The sequence below is a fragment of the Microcaecilia unicolor genome, chromosome 11 (assembly GCF_901765095.1).
Source record: "Microcaecilia unicolor chromosome 11, aMicUni1.1, whole genome shotgun sequence".
Lineage (NCBI taxonomy): Eukaryota > Metazoa > Chordata > Amphibia > Gymnophiona > Siphonopidae > Microcaecilia > Microcaecilia unicolor.
This window is the reverse complement of record NC_044041.1, coordinates 207,285,576-207,304,877: the sequence shown is the minus strand read 5'-3', so window position 1 is coordinate 207,304,877 and position 19,302 is coordinate 207,285,576. Positions and strand designations below refer to the sequence as shown.

General features: G+C 45.3%; 2 protein-coding genes across 5 annotated transcripts; one reads left to right on the top strand and one right to left on the bottom strand.

Annotated features, from left to right (window-relative positions):
• Positions 1-260: 260 nt before the first annotated feature.
• On the bottom strand, positions 261-2,705 carry NDUFS5 (NADH:ubiquinone oxidoreductase subunit S5). 3 transcript variants are annotated; one of them, XM_030218629.1, is made up of 3 exons: positions 2,651-2,705; positions 802-1,019; positions 261-575 (listed from the first exon to the last, which is right to left on the bottom strand). In XM_030218629.1, exons 2-3 carry the CDS (start codon positions 1,015-1,017, stop codon positions 477-479), a joined length of 315 nt encoding a protein of 104 aa, XP_030074489.1. In that variant the 5' UTR covers positions 1,018-1,019; positions 2,651-2,705; the 3' UTR covers positions 261-476. The 3 variants fall into 3 exon arrangements, with proteins under 3 accessions (XP_030074489.1, XP_030074486.1, XP_030074488.1); XM_030218626.1 differs by lacking the exon at positions 2,651-2,705 and adding an exon at positions 2,009-2,112; XM_030218628.1 differs by lacking the exon at positions 2,651-2,705 and adding an exon at positions 1,872-1,956.
• Positions 2,706-2,962: 257 nt separating this feature from the next.
• AK2 (adenylate kinase 2) lies at positions 2,963-18,237 on the top strand. Of its 2 annotated transcripts, XM_030218728.1 has the most exons (7): positions 2,964-3,157; positions 8,552-8,677; positions 10,917-11,027; positions 11,130-11,224; positions 11,489-11,561; positions 13,410-13,605; positions 17,451-18,237. In XM_030218728.1, exons 1-7 carry the CDS (start codon positions 3,053-3,055, stop codon positions 17,456-17,458), a joined length of 714 nt encoding a protein of 237 aa, XP_030074588.1. In that variant the 5' UTR covers positions 2,964-3,052; the 3' UTR covers positions 17,459-18,237. The 2 variants fall into 2 exon arrangements, with proteins under 2 accessions (XP_030074587.1, XP_030074588.1); XM_030218727.1 differs by lacking the exon at positions 17,451-18,237 and having other exon boundaries at positions 2,963-3,157; positions 13,410-14,489.
• Positions 18,238-19,302: the final 1,065 nt, after the last annotated feature.

The window sequence follows — 19,302 nt, the reverse complement described above, 5'->3', positions numbered from 1 at the left end:
CCAGAGGTGGTTGTGACCCAGTCGACGGGAGGAGGGTTCTAGTGTAGAGCATGAGCATCAGGTGCAGACAGACCTGAGCTGTGCTGGGGATGTCAGTGGCACGTTCATTGCATGGTTCTTGAAAACCCATGACAATATGTATTTCATGCATACCCGTTGTGACAATCCTGCCAGAATTTTAGAAAGGCAGCAAACACTCAAAGAGGATACATAAAGTTAACCCAGTCCCTTTCTCAAATACACTCATAGACAAATCATCAGAATGTGATAGAAATCATATTTTATTTCCATTGCCTACAGCTGTGGGCAGGGAAGAGTTTGCTCTGAACAAAGAGCAAGTCCATGGAACAGAACAGGTCAAGACTGGGTAAAAGTTAAGACCAATAAGGTATATTCTCCAACTTGGGGGTAAGAGAGGGTACAAGGATCCCAACATTTGTATGCTAATAACAATCTTATAGAACAAGGTAGGCTGCTCAAGGACTGTTCCTTTCTTTGCTGTAATCACGAGGAGTGTACTTCCCTTCTTTCAACAGCTTTTCTTTCTGTGCACGAACTTCAGCCAGGCGCTTAAACTGCACAAAAAAAAAAAAAAAAAAACACAATGGAAATAAAAAAGTTCCATGTGAAGAACAAACTTTATACGAGTCTCCCCTCCATCCTCTTGCACAGTCCTTACATTTCTCCTACTTTTTTCTTAAAACCCATTTTAGTTCTCCAGCACTCTGCAGCCCTTTCTCTAAAACTTGGCCAACCACACCGAGCCTCCCCCTCCACACCACAATTCTTAAGTGTGCTCACCGTTTTAACTCTGTGCATGCACTCGTAAAAATCCTCAAGTTCTAATTTGCACTCTTTGTTTGCTCGGATCTTTCCGATGCCACTGGAACACTCCACCCATTCTTTTTCAAATGCATGACAGCGGGCGGCCCGTTTGTAGGGCTGTTCAGCACTCTGAAGAAGCATCCATTTGTCAATGTCAATTCCCAATTTACTCTGGAGATCAAAATATGGCATGGCTACAAAAAAAAAAAAAAAAAAAAGATGTCAAAAACCAGCAAACAAGGACACACATGGAGGAATACTTATTTTATTTCCACCTACAAATCAACATACACAATAAACAGTAAAACCATAACAAACAATGAATTATACAATATTTGAAATAAAACAGACACCAGCCCCATGCATAGTCGAACAGCTAGGTCTTCAGTAACTTACTGAATTGAACCCTACTAGTATGCAGTCTCAAATAACCTGGTAATTTGTTCCAAATTTGTGGATTAGTTTGCAATTTAACATTTGCCAAAAACTTCTAATTTTCAGACCACAAGGGTTGGTATTCCTGAATTACATCTTTACGATATCAGGGAACACATTCAGAGTACAGTGCTTGGTGTAACAACTGTACCACCTTATGTTTATCAGTGGAAATGGGGAAGCAATGTCAATATGGAGCTTGCCCATTTAGGCTACATGCTTGACTATTCTATACTTGCATTTATAGAGACATGCATACTAAGTTTATAGTAACCTACACAAAATGCATAGTTCAAACTGCAAAAACTACTACTACTTATCATTTCTATAGCGCTACTAGACGTACGCAGCACTGTACACTTGAACATGAAGAGACAGTCCCTGCTCGATAGAGCTTACAATCTAATTAGGACAGACAAGGGAATATTAAGGTGAGGATGATAAAATAAGGGTTCTGAACAAGTGAACAAGGGTTAGGAGTTAAAAGAAACAAGTCCCCCCCCCCCAATCTTTAATCCATAGAACTTTTAAATTAAGAAAAAAAAATAGTTTCCAACGGCTTCCCTTTTATTTTCAAAAGAGATCTTTGGAGCCCAGACCTGAGAAAGTACCTTCATTGGATATAAGGTAACTGGATCTCAGAAAGAAGGTTTATCAAATCAATGATGGCCCGATTCTAGAATTACAAGGTTATACATGCACTGGACGAAGCTGGCCTGGCTCTATAATGACCCTGGTAATCCAGTACCTGCAGCTCCCGGGGAACTTCCGTCCTTTTTGCACTCGGTTCACCCTTCACCACACTTCCTGCCGCAAAGCAGCGACCACGTCAATCATAGAAAAAAAAACCCCCAACAACCTAGAGCGCCACCTACCCGCGCATCAACCCCCTCCTACAACCCCATTGGCTAAAGCCTATTTGGAGGCGGTGAGGTGGGTGGAGCTAGGTTTTGATTGGTTCAAAGAAAGAGAACCTGATGGGAATGAATGGAATGTAAAATGATTTTTCAAATTAAACATAAAGGGGGGGGGGGGGGGGGGGACTGGGCAAAGGAGCGAAATCCTCCTTCCCAACCAACACAGGTGCTAAAGGCATAACCACCACATTGAGCGGACACTCTGGAGGAAAAGTCCACAGTCTGTTCTTGAAATGGACATGGGGAAGGATTGGTAGCATGGAATTTCTCTTGTGAGCTGGATTAGTTACTGATGGAAGCAGGATACTGGGTTAGATGCACCATTGGTCTGACCCAGTACAGCTCTTCTTTTTACGTGGTAGCAGCTTAGTGAGTGTGAGCAGTGGGCTTAGATCCTGGTGAACTGGCTTCAATTCCCAGTGCAAAATGAAATTGTAAGCCTATGAAATGCATGACCCGTTACCCCCTAGCACCTGCAAATAGGGGACGAGTGTAGCTCCCCGTTTGTTAATGTTCTTCTTTCTTTGACAATCTGTACATCACAATTCACATTTATGTTATTAGCAAAAGCTGCTGGAGGCAGGTCCCGCCCACATGGGCGAATCCTCCAGTAAGAACTGCTGATGAAATGTAATTGATGCCCTAGACCACCAATGACAATGCAGAAGCGTAACGCGCGTGGCCAGTTTTGATTGACATCTCTAGGGCCCAATGAGCGTAAAGAAACGCGCGGAGTTGGGAGGCGCGGCCGTTGCGCCCAGCGGAAGTAGCCGTGCGTCGCGCGTACGTGCTGTCGTGTGCTGCCGGCGCCGGATAGAGAGAGACAGACAGTTGCGCGAAGGTTACCGGACGACGGACGGACGGGCTGTTGTAACATGGCACCGAGCACGAAGCCTGCAGAGCACGACCGGCAGCAGGCGGTGCGTCAGGGCATCCGGGCTGTGCTGCTCGGGCCCCCCGGAGCCGGCAAAGGAACTCAGGTACAAGAGAGACGTCGACGACCTTCACCCGGTTCCCTCCCCCCCCTCCCCCCACAGTCCACGTGAAGGAGACTCTGCTGACAGGGCCGGGACACGTCTGGCGCCCACGGACCGACCTGCTTCTCCCTCCCTACCCCGGGGTTTCTCTAATAAAGTGGAGGTGGCGCCCACCACAGGCCCAACACCCTCATCTGCCCACAGTCACGGACTTAGCACTGCCACTGTCCAGCCCCCATTTCCACAGACTTTGCTGGTTCTTCCTGGGATTCTCAGCTTCTCTAGATTGCTACACACTTCCCTTTGCTAGGGGGGGGGGGGGGGGGTTAAATAACTCAGGGGCTCTTGCAAAGCAGTGGTAAGCCCAACGCAGGCTTACTGCCCACTAAAAGGGAAGTACTGCTGGGCTAGTGCAGCAGCCTGGCAGTAGTTTCCTCCCCCACAGCGCACCATCTCCTCCGGCACCGCAAAAAGTAGAAGTACTGCTGGGCTAGTGCAGCAGCCTGGCAGTAGTTCTCTCCCCCACAGCGCGGCATCTCCTCCGGCACCGCAAAAAGTAGAAGTACTGCTGGGCTAGTGCAGCAGCCTGGCAGTAGTTCTCTCCCCCAGAGCGCGCCATCTACTCCGGCACCGCAAAAAGTAGAAGTACTGCTGGGCTAGTGCAGCAGCCTGGCAGTAGTTTCCTCCCCCACAGCGCGCCATCTCCTCCGGCACCGCAAAAAGTAGAAGTACTGCTGGGCTAGTGCAGCAGCCTGGCAGTAGTTCTCTCCCCCACAGCGCACCATCTACTCCGGCACCGCAAAAAGTAGAAGTACTGCTGGGCTAGTGCAGCAGCCTGGCAGTAGTTCCCTCCCCCAGAGCGCGCCATCTCCTCCGGCACCGCAAAAAGTAGAAGTACTGCTGGGCTAGTGCAGCAGCCTGGCAGTAGTTTCCTCCCCCAGAGCGCGCCATCTCCTCCGGCACCGCAAAAAGTAGAAGTACTGCTGGGCTAGTGCAGCAGCCTGGCAGTAGTTCCCTCCCCCAGAGTGCGCCATCTCCTCCGGCACCGCAAAAAGTAGAAGTACTGCTGGGCTAGTGCAGCAGCCTGGCAGTAGTTCTCTCCCCCAGAGCGCGCCATCTCCTCCGGCACCGCAAAAAGTAGAAGTACTGCTGGGCTAGTGCAGCAGCCTGGCAGTAGTTCTCTCCCCCACAGCGCACCATCTACTCCGGCACCGCAAAAAGTAGAAGTACTGCTGGGCTAGTGCAGCAGCCTGGCAGTAGTTCCCTCCCCCAGAGCGCGCCATCTCCTCCGGCACCGCAAAAAGTAGAAGTACTGCTGGGCTAGTGCAGCAGCCTGGCAGTAGTTTCCTCCCCCAGAGCGCGCCATCTACTCCGGCACCGCAAAAAGTAGAAGTACTGCTGGGCTAGTGCAGCAGCCTGGCAGTAGTTCCCTCCCCCAGAGTGCGCCATCTCCTCCGGCACCGCAAAAAGTAGAAGTACTGCTGGGCTAGTGGAGCAGCCTGACAGTAGTTCTCTCCCCCAGAGCGCGCCATCTCCTCCGGCACCGCAAAAAGTAGAAGTACTGCTGGGCTAGTGCAGCAGCCTGGCAGTAGTTCTCTCCCCCACAGCGCACCATCTACTCCGGCACCGCAAAAAGTAGAAGTACTGCTGGGCTAGTGCAGCAGCCTGGCAGTAGTTCCCTCCCCCAGAGCGCGCCATCTCCTCCGGCACCGCAAAAGTAGAAGTACTGCTGGGCTAGTGCAGCAGCCTGGCAGTAGTTCCCTCCCCCAGAGCGCGCCATCTCCTCCGGCACCGCAAAAAGTAGAAGTACTGCTGGGCTAGTGCAGCAGCCTGACAGTAGTTCTCTCCCCCAGAGCGCGCCATCTCCTCCGGCACCGCAAAAAGTAGAAGTACTGCTGGGCTAGTGCAGCAGCCTGGCAGTAGTTCTCTCCCCCACAGCGCACCATCTACTCCGGCACCGCAAAAAGTAGAAGTACTGCTGGGCTAGTGCAGCAGCCTGGCAGTAGTTTCCTCCCCCACAGCGCGCCATCTCCTCCGGCACCGCAAAAAGTAGAAGTACTGCTGGGCTAGTGCAGCAGCCTGGCAGTAGTTTCCTCCCCCAGAGCGCGCCATCTACTCCAGCACCGCAAAAAGTAGAAGTACTGCTGGGCTAGTGCAGCAGCCTGACAGTAGTTCTCTCCCCCAGAGCGCGCCATCTCCTCCGGCACCGCAAAAAGTAGAAGTACTGCTGGGCTAGTGCAGCAGCCTGGCAGTAGTTCTCTCCCCCACAGCGCACCATCTACTCCGGCACCGCAAAAAGTAGAAGTACTGCTGGGCTAGTGCAGCAGCCTGGCAGTAGTTCCCTCCCCCAGAGCGCGCCATCTCCTCCGGCACCGCAAAAAGTAGAAGTACTGCTGGGCTAGTGCAGCAGCCTGGCAGTAGTTCCCTCCCCCAGAGCGCGCCATCTCCTCCGGCACCGCAAAAAGTAGAAGTACTGCTGGGCTACTGCAGCAGCCTGGCAGTAGTTCCCTCCCCCAGAGCGCGCCATATCCTCCGGCACCGCAAAAAGTATTTCAATTTTTGTAGCATCAGTGTGTATCCGGCTGTAATCTGTAATCGGGCAGTGCTGCACGCTGCTGGTTAGCGTGGACGCTCCTAGTTGCCCCCTCCCCCCCCCCCAATGGCCGCACGGCAAGTGATTCACTTGCCACATGGACATTTCTTTAAGAAAAGGAAATTTGCCTTTTACCCACAGGGGCAAAAGGGGACCTGATGCCCCCCTCATCTTATAGGACGTATATATATATATCTTATCTAACCACTACGAACCACTACTCTGTACCCTTTTTATCTCCTCCTCTTTAATTCCCTTACCTTTTAGTTGTTCTGTCTGTCCTACTTAGATTGTGAGCTCTTTGAGCAGGGACTGTCTTCTTATGTATGATGTACAGCGCTGCGTATGCCTTGTAGCGCTATAGAAGTGATAAGTAGTAGTAGTGATGCCAGTGCAGGCCCCCTTTTGCCGCAGCTTCATAAAGGACCCCTCCCCCAGAGCAGCAGGATGCTTGTTTTTGGGTGAACTCCTATGTACTTTTGTCTGTTTTATTTTGTAGTTAGAATTGTACAATTCTATCTTTAGGCTTCACCTTGTTTACTTTGTATTGATATTTATCACTTTTATTTCAAGACATAAAACTATTTGAAACACAAGTAATCAATATAATCGGTTAACATTTTGCAATAAGTCTTAATGAGAATGTTATAATGCCCTTTGCATCGCTTCATGGTGCAACTGCACCTTGAATATTGTGTGCAATTCTGGTCACCACATCTCAAAAAAGATATAGCGGAATTAGAAAAGGTACAGAGAAGGGCAACGAAAATGATAAACGGGATGGGACAACTTCCTTATGAGGAAAGGCAAAAGCATCTTGGGCACTTCAGTTAGGAGAAGAGATGTCTGAGGGGAGATTTGATATAGAAGTCTATAAAATACTGAGTGGAGTGGAATGGATAGACGTGAATTGTTTGTTTATTCTTTCCAAAAATACTAGAACTAGGGGGCACGCAATGAAGCTACTTAAGTAGTAAATTTAAAACTGGAGAAAAGATTTCTTCACTCAACATGTAATTAAACTATAGAATTCCTTGCCAGAGAATGTGGTAAAAGCGGTTAGCAGGGTTTAAAAAAAGGTTTAGATAATTTCCTAAAAGAAAAGTCCATAAGCTATTATTAGGATGGACTTGGAAAATCCACTTCTTATTTGTAGAATAAGTAGCATAAAATCTGTTTCACTGTTGTGGGATCTTGCCAGGTACTTGTGACCTAGATTGACCACTGTTGGAGACAGGATACTGGGCTTGATGGACCTTCAGGCTGTCCCAGTATGGCAACACTTATGTACTTCTGTCCATACTTGCCATATACAACCCATTCCTACATCTCTATTCCCCTTTTCTAAAACGCTGTGACCTTATTTACTCCACACTTCTTATCCACAAATCTGAACAGATTGCAAAACACATGCTTATAATTACAATTAACCATTCAAAGGTAACAACTGTTAATATTACAAGAAAACAGATGTGCCATAAAATCATCACTACAGTCCACTTCTTTTGTTCTCTAGTAGGACATTCCAACGCGGAAGGCCCACCACAGAGAAAACCCTATATCCAATCTCCAACTGAACTTGGGATAGTCCTGCTATTTATCAGTCCTTACTGTAAAGATCTCCCTGGTACACAAACCACTATTGGTGAAACTTTGGAGCTAAGCCATGTACCACCTGTAAAGTATGGCCACAAAACTCTTCACACCTTAAAAATGAGGGCTATCATCTTAAATTTTATCCTGCTAGTGACCTAATTAGTGTAGTTCTTTCGTCTTAGGGGAAATATGCTCTGTTTTGTTAAGCTTCCCACTAATTACGCTACTGTATTTTGCACCATTTGTAAGTGCAGAACATTCTGTTATGGTGGTTCTTAGTTGTGAACTGCAGCAGTCCAGCTTTGTTGGTATCAAGGCTGGTGTGACTGTCACTGAATTGGTGCTTGAGAGACAAGGCTGGAGTTGGTGAATCATCTAAAACATCCAAAAATAAAGATCTGCTCTAATCAGAAGCAAGAAAAACGCAGTTTAATGTTGAGTCCAACCAAGCACCAAATTCCTTGATTTCCTATGTCCATAGTAGCAATATCCTGTTTAATCTGTACCTTTAGTCCTTTTATTCCTGATAACTTTCAAACTTCATTTAGGTGTACTTTAGAGCCTAGAGCCTGTACCAAGCAGTTGTTTAGGGCATTTAACTCCTCCAAGCCTTCACTGGAGATTGGGCAAGGAATGTGTACGCATCATTGGGTTTAATTAGGAGTGCCGAGTAGGCTATTATAAATTCTTTCACTGACCTTAGTGGATCTGTCTTTGAGGGCTTTGCTAGTGAGTTGGGCTTTAGAGGAGAGGATTACCCCTACCCTAACTCACCCAGGCATCAGTTGTAGCCCTCAAATGCCACAAACTGGTGGTCAGGTCTCCAGGATGTTCATACTGAATGTGCATGAGATGTTTGCAAATGTATCTCATGCATATTTAAACTTGATTTTATGCCCACCCATATTACAATATAAAAATAGAATCTAATCTAAGAAATCAGTATAAAATAATATTTAAAGTAGCAACAATCCACTTGCTTCCCTCCCAACCAATCCCTCACTTCCATCATAATCAGCAAAAAGACGTCTACACAGCAATCCACTTGCTACACTCCTAGCCAACCCCACACCCATGTATAAGCTGAAACAATGACTGTATGTGTTTTAGCTTTTGAAACAAAGGAACTCTGTGGCCATTAGGTGAGATGTGCTTTGCCTGTTATTTCTAGTACTGAGACTTCACCTTTTTATTTCTTTTCTTGATAGGCTCCTAAATTAGCAGAAAAGTTCTGTGTCTGCCATCTAGCAACAGGTGACATGTTGAGGGCCATGGTGGCTACTGGCTCAGAGTTAGGAAAGAGACTGAAAGCTACGATGGATGCTGGTAATCTGGTACGTCTGATTCTGGGAGTAAAGCACCTTAAGCCTCAGCCTCACTCTAACCAGCGAGGATAGATGGCATCAAAATGTATCTGTGAATCTAGCAGATGGTTAGATAATCATTCGAGGGGAGGCATTTCTCATTATCTCAGACAAATATTAGCTTATTCTAGGAGGTGTGTTTTCAAAGCCCTTAGAGTTACAAAGTTCCATAGGTTACTAAGTGCTTTGAAAATGAGCCCTCTAGGTCTATTACACAATAATAAGATTAATTAGTAGCAACTTACATAACCAGCGTTCATGGTTTGAAATATTTCCAGACCCCTCCCTGGCATTTCTGCTTCCTCCCCCACCAGCTTTAACTCCTCTCCATCACAGTCTGCTGTCTGAACATAATGCTGCTCATTTGTCTGCCACATGTGTCATCACCACCCAGGATATGGGTATCAGGGTCATTGCAGACAATGAAGTCCTTGATTCTGTGTGTTATGACATTCACAAAAAAATAGAACACTAGGACTAATTTGGAAAGGGATGGAGGCTAAAACACAATATCATGCTTCTGGGTAGGTCCATGGAGCAATTGCACCATGAGTATTGTGTGCAGTTCTGGTGGCCTTATTTAAGAGAATGGGGAAATTGTTCTATTCCCCCTTATCATTTTTATCACACAAGGAAAACCTCAGTAGGTAAAGGCTCTTCAGCCTGGAGAAGAGATGACTGGAAGAAGCGCTGTTAAAGGTCTATAGAGAAGGTAAATGGGTTATTTACCATTTCAAATAGTACTAAATCAAGGGAAACACCATGGAGCTAATAAGTAGCACTTTTAAAACAAATCCAAGAAAGTACGTTTCACTCTGTGCACAGTTAATCTGTGGAATTTATTTCCAAAGAATGTAGTGAAACCAATTAGCATAGCTAGGCTTAAAAAGGGTTTAGGCAATTTCCTGGGCGGAAAGTCCATAAACGATTAGCCATGTAGACTTGCAAAAGCCACGGCTTATCTCTGTGTATGAACATGGACCTGTTAGATGTGACCTGGATTGTTTGATATTGCAAATAGGATGCTGGGAATGATGGACTTCGGTCTTAACCCACTGTTCTTGCATTACACTAAGTTCCAAGGCATTGGGAAGGTCCATAATGGGCTAATTTTACACCAGGAGCCAGAACCAGCTCCAGTACAATGTAAAGACTAAGGCACACATTTATACCTGCTCCAAAAAAGTGTGGATACTCTTCGCATATAAGAGATATATGCACATCACAGCTCCACCTCTATTCCACTGAAATTGCATCCCTGGGAATGCATTAGTTCTACACACACATGTAATCATGTATGTGAAATGCTTTATGACAATGCTAAATGATGAGTGTCATGAAAACCAAACATGTTTCCATGATTTAGGGAATGAGGTCAGTTTCTTTCTTTTCACGAGATTCAGTTCTTGGAGCAATGTTAGTCTTTTCTTTGTTTCAAGGGATTTTCCTAATTACTTAAACCCTCTTGTGCCTTTAAAAGCATTTCAGAAAATAAATCTTTGAAAGGTATTCTGAGGCAGGATTGGCTTATCTCTGACCTCTGGATTTTTAGGGGTTTTGATATTTTTCCCCTTGGTTAACGGTCAATAAGAGGATGTTGACACACAGAGGGTAGAATAGAAGATCACATAGTTGAGCATTTTTATGGGTTATTTAGGAAATGTTTTGGGAGCCAACCTAGTGGCCTGTGCAGAAGAACCTGATTTAGATCACACACACAGTTCTTTTTTAGGCAGCACTTGCCAAACGGAGGATCATGGAGCCAGGACTTCCACCTGACCTGAAATGTCAGTGCAGGGCCTGGGATCCAGTACACATTTCACAGGCTCTATCCAATCCTCAGGTTACACTAGAAACCCATGTAGCATGCATCGATTTGCATACCTTGCACTGGGTATGGGGGTAGCCTGCCAAAGCAACAGTTAGGCTCTAAATAGAAGATGTATGGGGAGCCGACACTGTGATGAATTTTAGTCATGCTTGGGGCAGATATGATAGGTCAGCTGGAAGACATGGGCAAGAATAATTAGTGTTGAGTTGCACTTAGAAATGTACATGCACAGCTACCAAAAGAGGACAGATCTGTACTGTACAAAGTGGAAAGGCCACATTGGGTCATCATTTTCTCTGTTACTATAAATGCCAGTGAATTAGGTTTGTACCCTAGGAGTCAAAAGTAGGAACAAAAAACTTTGTTCTCCTGTTTCAGGTGAGTGACGAAATGGTGGTGGAGCTGATTGAGAATAATCTGGATTCCCCTCCTTGCAGAAATGGCTTTCTTCTGGACGGTTTCCCCCGTACTGTAAGGCAGGCAGAGATGGTAGGTTTCTTGCGGAGATCTGATGCCTGGAAGCAGAAGTTTGTTTGTTTTTTTGTCTGTAATATGGAGCCTGACACAGCTCTCTATCTCTCTAATCCTCAGTTGGATGAGCTTTTGGTGAAGCGCAAAGAGAAGCTGGATTCAGTGATTGAGTTTAGTGTTGAGGACTCTCTACTCATTAAGAGAATTTGTGGCAGGTGAGGGTTTCCCAGTCTTGCACTTTTGTTTGGAGAGCTGCTGAGAGTGCCTGCTGGCCTCAAAGGAATGAGGAAGTTGAGAGAGGGCTCTGCTGACCCCTCCCTACCCCCCCCCCCCCAAAAAAAATATTCTCTCATATGACAGGAATAAGCATGTCAAGAGGGCTCTGCTCGTTCCTCCCCCTGGCCTTCATCCCCATGTATTGTCTGGATATGAAACAGTGCTAAGAAAGGCTTCTCACTTGGGTTCATCTCTGGTTTCAGGTTGATCCATCCTTCAAGTGGTCGCTCATACCATGAAGAGTTCAACCCCCCACAGGAGCACATGAAGGATGATGTAGGTGCAGGACTGTCTAGTCCTATTTAGAACACTTCGAAGGACCCACAATATTTTTTCAAACTTTTGTGTCTCTATTTGCAGTATTAGGCTTGTGCCCTTTGTTTCAACAATTTTATTAGTGATGTTACAAACATCTTATTCACCAAACAGTAAACTTAGATGACACATAACTAACAAAATTTTTTGAGGGGGTAAGCAAACATGTGGACAATGGGGAGCCGGTTGATATTGTATATCTGGATTTTCAGAAGGCGTTTGACAAAGTGCCGCACGAAAGACTCCTGAAGAAATTGCAGAGTCATGGAATCGGAGGTAGGGTATTATTATGGATTAAGAACTGGTTGAAAGATAGGAAGCAGAGAGTAGGATTGCGTGGCCAGTATTCTCAGTGGAGGAGGGTAGTTAGTGGGGTCCCGCAGGGGTCTGTGCTGGGTCCGTTGCTTTTTAATGTATTTATAAATGACCTAGAGATGGGAATAACTAGTGAGGTAATTAAATTCGCCGATGACACAAAATTATTCAGGGTCGTCAAGTCGCAGGAGGAATGTGAACGATTACAGGAGGACCTTGCGAGACTGGGAGAATGGGCGTGCAAGTGGCAGATGAAGTTCAATGTTGACAAGTGCAAAGTGATGCATGTGGGTAAGAGGAACCCGAATTATAGCTACGTCTTGCAAGGTTCCGCGTTAGGAGTTACGGATCAAGAAAGGGATCTGGGTGTCGTCGTCGATGATACGCTGAAACCTTCTGCTCAGTGTGCTGCTGCGGCTAGGAAAGCGAATAGAATGTTGGGTGTTATTAGGAAGGGTATGGAGTCCAGGTGTGCGGATGTTATAATGCCGTTGTATCGCTCCATGGTGCGACCGCACCTGGAGTATTGTGTTCAGTACTGGTCTCCGTATCTCAAAAAAGATATAGTAGAATTGGAAAAGGTACAGCGAAGGGCGACGAAAATGATAGTGGGGATGGGACAACTTTCCTATGAAGAGAGGCTGAGAAGGCTAGGGCTTTTCAGCTTGGAGAAGAGACGGCTGAGGGGAGATATGATAGAAGTGTATAAAATAATGAGTGGAATGGATCGGGTGGATGTGAAGCGACTGTTCACGCTATCCAAAAATACTAGGACTAGAGGGCATGAGTTGAAGCTACAGTGTGGTAAATTTAAAACGAATCGGAGAAAATTTTTCTTCACCCAACGTGTAATTAGACTCTGGAATTCATTGCCGGAGAACGTGGTACGGGCGGTTAGCTTGACGGAGTTTAAAAAGGGGTTAGATAGATTCCTAAAGGACAAGTCCATAGACCGCTATTAAATGGACTGGAAAAATTCCTCATTTTTAGGTATAACTTGTCTGGAATGTTTTTACGTTTGGGGAGCGTGCCAGGTGCCCTTGACCTGGATTGGCCACTGTCGGTGACAGGATGCTGGGCTAGATGGACCTTTGGTCTTTCCCAGTATGGCACTACTTATGTACTAAAATCAAGCTAAGTAAGTTAACAATTTCACCATCCACTTTTATCCTACTCCCTCCTCCCCCCACGAACTTCCCTAACCCCTCCCCCAACTGAATAGTAAACGTTTCTTAAGATTATGTTCAGTAGTAATAACTTCACCAACAGTCCTCAAAAAGTAACCCCTCCCCTAGCAAAACCTTCCTTCCTCCCAATATCCCAACCTCAACACCATAATAGAGGGATTCTACATCCTCTAGCGTGAATAGAGCAAGGAGGAAAACCCCCACTTCTCCACCCCAAGCAGATCCCCACCTCCCTCCCTAAACCCATTCCCCACTATAACCAGAACCAGTTGGCTTGCGCCCTTTAAAGTCTTTATTCCTTTTGCAGATCACTGGAGAGCCATTAATCCGACGTTCAGATGATAACGAGGAAACGCTAACGTCTCGCTTGAAGACTTACCATACCATGACAGCTCCGTTGGTAACCTACTACCGCAGGCATGGGATTCACACAGCTGTGGATGCTGCCCAGTCCCCAGATGTGGTTTTTGCAAGCATCCTGGCAGCCTTCTCAAAAGCATCATGTAAAGACCTTGTTATGTTTGTTTAGTATCTTTTCTTTCTACAGTGAGCGTTAGGGAGGAGCAGTTCTGACCACTAGCAGTATTCATTTGTCTGTGATTTCATACCGTTACCCAAGAGAACAGACAATTGCAGAACAGAATATACTGCAAAGAAGCATAGCATCTTTTGTTATATCCGTAGGGGGGGGGAAAAAGCTATCTGGTGAAAATGAAAGCTCTGCTGCTGGGGTTTCTACATGCTGAGGACACAATAACGGTAGAGAAAATTCAGGGTAAATCAGAGGGATTATTTGATAATTCAAGATGTTTATTCTAGGCTTTGTAGCATAGGGTATAAACGTGTATTTATTCTTTAGCACATGCACTAAGGCAGTCTGCGAGAGAGAAATAAAAATGTGAAATGCTTGTATTAAGTCATAAAGCTACCAGTCAGCTGCTCTGCCTCTAGAGGCTGGGTGTACGCTGGTAGAAGGACCTGTGAGTGAATCGGTGCCAATGCAGAGAACGTGGTTCATAAACTGGCTTATGGATGCTCTAAAAGCCTTCTTGAGTGCAGCAACTAATCTACTAGCAAGCCAGTCTCTGAGTGCAGGAGAAATATAGTGTGGCTCACACTATCTCAAACCATTACTGATGTATGAACTGAGTAGAATGTGTGGAAGTGGTTGTGTTGGATGTTTTCCTATCCCAGCTTTGGCTAATAAGTGATTGTAAAAAGGTAAGAGCACCCAGTGCTATGAGAATATTTACTATTACACAATCGCCAGAAGCGCTGCCATTCTTTCTGAAACATCTGGACTGGGTCTGCCAGTTTTATCATCTTGTGGAAGAAGATGAAGCAAGGTCCTGCCAGTAATTTTTAAATAAAAGCACATGTAATCCTGGCTGCCAGCAGGGTGTTTATTTTGAATGATGACCATGGTGATAACATGCTATTTGATCAGTTAAGGAGGTCTGGGTCATTGTTGGTAGCAATACTTGTTGAAGCTGACTCGGGTTGAATATGGCATTAGTTTTCTCTTCATCCATTCTAAAGTGTTACTATAATACTGTGTACCTTGAATATTTACCAGCTCCTTACCTAATACAGTACACTCCATTTAAGTGCACGTCGGATAAGCGCATGCTCTGTTTAACTGCATGCCGTACTTCGGTCCCGTTTTTGGCGCCATCAATTTCTACGGGGACAAACTTCGGTTTAGTGCACCACTGATAAGTGCAAGAGTCACTTATATGCATGGTTTAAGACCGCTCCTCTGCCGGAAAGACTCCGCATAAGCGCACGCGCGGAATATGGAAGCCAATTGGCACGTGACAAAGGGGTGGTAAATTTGAAATCTCGTTCGTTAACTGCCACAGGCAGAGTAAGCGAAAGAAAGTTGTTAGAGTGTACACTGGAGTCGTCATCGCACAACTGTAAGACTTTAATACTGGCTGAACGAATAGGAGTTCTTAAAAAATTAGAAAAAAACAAAGTCAAGCATCTATTGCTAAAGAATATGGTGTCAATACCAGTCAAATTTCACGTATCTTTGAAGCAGAAAGATCAGCTTCTGGATGACTGGCAAAACAATACAAATACAGGAAACTAAAATGGGCGGGAAAAGCTGAGGATGTAGAAGATGCTCTTCTTCGGTGGTTTTCTCAAGTCAGGAGCAGACAGTTTCCTGTCAGTGGTCCACTGCTTATGGAGAAAGCTAATCAGCTAGCTGAAAGTCTTGGACTAGCTGAATTCAAAGCCACTGTTGGATAGTTGGAAATATGGAAGGAGAGGAACAACATAAATCTCAATCTCGGCTGCCATTTTGAATATCGCCGAGACAGTCCGGAAGCAGTCAGGAGCACGGAGAGCAGCGCACTGGGCAGGAAAGAGGGGGCTCTTTCCTGCCCCGACGTCACTAGACCACCAGGGAACATGGCGTCGCGTAAGTAGGGGAGGGCAATCCAAAACTCGCTACCTTCGGACTATAAGACGCACCCCCCATTTTCCTCCCAAATTTTTGGGGAAAAAAGTGCGTCTTATAGTCCGAAAAATACGGTACTCGTCATTGGAAAGAGCAAACAGCCCCGTTGCTTCAAGAATGTTAAGCGACTTCCTGTGTCTTATGAGGCTAACGCAAATTCATGGATGACTGGGGAAATTTGGAAGCAGTGGCTAAAGAAGCAATAGAATGCGGGCACAAAAGCGTCAGATTTTGTTGCTTCGTGATAATTGTGCTGCACACAGTGATGATGTCATGCTGGCTAACGTCAAAGTGGTCACCCCACCACCAAACACTACCTCTCTGATCCAACCTATGGATCAGGGCATAATAGCCAATTTCAAACAACATTATCGGGCTTTTGTGCTACGTCGTCTGATGAGCGTTGTGGATGACCAGACTGGGAAGGATAAATGTGCTGTTGAACTGGCTCGTAATCTATCACTGTTGGATTCCATACATAGGCAGAAAGAAACCTGGAATCATGTTACACAGACAACCATTGTGAACTGCTACAAGCGGGCAATCTTTGTTAGGGATGTGGAGAGGGATGAAACAGATGCCGCTGTTGCAAATGCGTCAGATGAACTGGCTATTGACATTCCAGCCGGTGCTACTCAGTAAAAGGAGTTTCATCACTACGTAGCTGTTGATTATGATCTACAAACAGCTGATGACAGCACTGATGTCAAGATGTGCACCTGCCTGCGTGCAGGCAACGGCTGATGATGAAATGAGCAGCGAGGCACATGCTGATGAAATTCAACAACCTGTCCCTTTTGCAAGAGCGCTGGAGAGTCTCAACACCGTGCAGGCCTATCTGGAAGCCACTGGATGTCAGTGCTCTGACAGTTTTTACCGTCTGGCAGACGTAGTCTATGGAACTCAGACACAATAGTGTACAGAGGACTATCGCTGATTACTTCAAGCCTAACGTCAGTTAACGGAGACTGTATACTGTATGTATAAAACAGTACTGTACATACGTTTATCAGATGTCAAGCTTCTTTGGGTCACAACGGTTAAGTGCACGCTCTGGTTAACTGCATGTATTTCTTTGGTCCCAGACCCTTGCACTTAAGTGGATTGCACTGTATACATGCTCTTCTGTCTGAGCACAAAGGCTTTTAAAATATCTGTTAATATTAAATTATGTACTACTAATCATTTCTATAGCGCTACAAGGTATACGCAGCGCTGTACACCATACATGAAAAAGACAGTCCCTGCTCAAAGCTCACAATCTAAATAGGACAGGCACACAGACAGAACAACTAAGAGGTAAGGGAATTCAAGAGGTGGGGATAAAAGGGTACAGGGCAAATGAATAGTGGTTAGCAGTCAAAAACAGCATTAGAGGTGGGCTTTTAGTCTGGATTTGAAAACGGCCAAGACGGGGCTAGATGTATGTACCAGATGGGGTTTCTTGGCTACGTCGACCCTCTTTTCTTCAGATTGCACAGTATTGTGAGATCTAGTGAATCAAAACAAAAATAATAGAATTCTGTTACAAAGGGCACAAATTAGACCTGAAAAGAGCTGGGTAGGAATAGTGCTATATTTGTTTGATTTAAATCAAGAGCTCTGGAGAGAGAGTGTTCAAAAATTCAGAAAAGCTTTTTGTTGCAGATTTAGGTGATCAACCTGCCCCCCCCCCCCTCCCAGCCATGGCTTGTACTAAGCCAGACCTATATGTAAACTGCTTTGATTGTATCACAGAAAGGCAGTATATCAATTCCATAACCCTTTTACCTCCATCATTCGTACAGTGCAGGCTTTGTGGTCCTTGACTTCATTCTGCCATAATCCATTGTGTGTGTGAAAAAAATCATTTGTTTTTTTCTTTGTTTCCTTTTATTTCAGCTAAGTGACTTCGCAGTCCCTTCAGGAGAGCAGCATTACCAGCAGAGCAGGAGGCAGGAGCCATGTCTGCTTCCCTGAGTCCACTGTGAGGGAGAGCAGGGAGCAGGTGCCAGCTTTGTTATGGCTTATCTGTTCATACTGGGAGGAGGATTCCGGCAGCTGCATGTGGCTGCAGCTCTCCTAGTAATCGTTTAAAAAAAAAACTGTTTCAGTTTTCAAACTTACCTCTTAACTCTAAGAATTATTCCCTTCAGTAATCAAGGGAGCAGACAGTAGGAATCAAGTTACTTTTTTCTAGTTCATGAGAACATAAAAGCAAATGCCAAAGCAAAAGTAACATGATAGGATGTGAAACTCAGGAAAAGCTTCTCTCTGCTCCCATACAATCTTCCCAAACCCTTCACCCTTCCCGTTCTTAGAAGGGCCTCCCTGCTCTGTGCAGCAGGCGTGAGCTGTTCCACATCCCTTCTTTTAGTGTGCTGTGTGCAGAGAACTGAACACAGGCTGACTACAACCGTTGGAATGTAAAGTGAAGATTAATTTGGACTTGTCAGTTCTAATAACTTTGTGAATATGGAAGGAAAGAAGTAGTATAGGACCTGGAGATGACTGACTTCTACTTTCCACTGCTCTGTGTTAAAGGGGAAATAGGAATCCCTATCCTCTTCTACCCTAGGTTAGGTACATAGATAGGCATCTTATTTCCTTTTTCACACGTTGCATTTGCCTTATAACTCACTTGCTGCCTTGTTTTCTCTAAAGCAATAAAGTGTCTGCCAGTTTTGTATCCATCTGTCATTCCCATTTCTTTTGCTTCCTCTGACCAGAGAGGACATAGATTGAAACGATGCCTTAACTTTCAGGGAAATCTGTTTTATCACATTCACATAAAAATGCCAGATCTTTCCTCAGATGACTGTGAGGCGTATTTCAAAACACTTAGACTTACAAAGTTATATATGGAACTTTTAAGTCTACCAGCTAGAATGATACAGAGGCTTTGCAGCCTGATTCTAACCTGACATTGAGGGGGAGCCAGGCACGGGCTACAGTGGATCAGCTGAGCTATTCATATATATTTGAGTTTGTCCTGGGATGCAATAGCATTGCCACAGGATTGGCAATCACCATCCCTATTTGTAGCTGTTCCAGGCATCCCCCTCCCTTTGTAAAGAAGGCTTTCCTGAGAGCTTCATCCTTTCAGCTTTGCCTTATGATCGTCTTCAGATTTTAGAACAAAGTTCATTTGATCTTTATTTAGCTTTCCAGCATGCTGTGAGATTGCAATGCCCATGAATTACATGGAGCACCGAGGGAGGAAAGGCAGTGCTTGCAAGACTTGTTCTCATGAGCCTGAGCACAGCCTTACAGAGGCACATATTTTGCCCTATGGATGAGGTGATCCTGCATTTGCGAGAGGTTTCCCCCCGCCCCCCCTGGTTGCACCTGGAAGGGAAGCAGGCCTATGTGGCTGTGATGACAGTCATTGGAAAAAAGGCTTGTAAGTGCTTCCTCAGCTTCAAAAGGCTGGTCCCTCTCTCTACACTTTTTGTTCCTAAAGTAGTTCTGAAGGGTAGCCAAAACGTGCTTATTAATCTGGGTCTGAAATTTTGATGACATGTATTTCAATAGCTCAGACTTATTCATTGTGATCATCTTATAATCCATAGCTCCTGTGGGGCTTAGAGTTGAGAACCAGAACCCTGTAACCAAAATGTTAGAGGCTACTTAGTAGTATAGTGAGGCATAAACTTTTAAGGGCAACTTTGTCACATCAGGCATCTAACCAAGTGGACTCTTGTCCTTGATAGCTCATGCTTCAATAAATTGTGTAGTCTGGATGCATTCTACT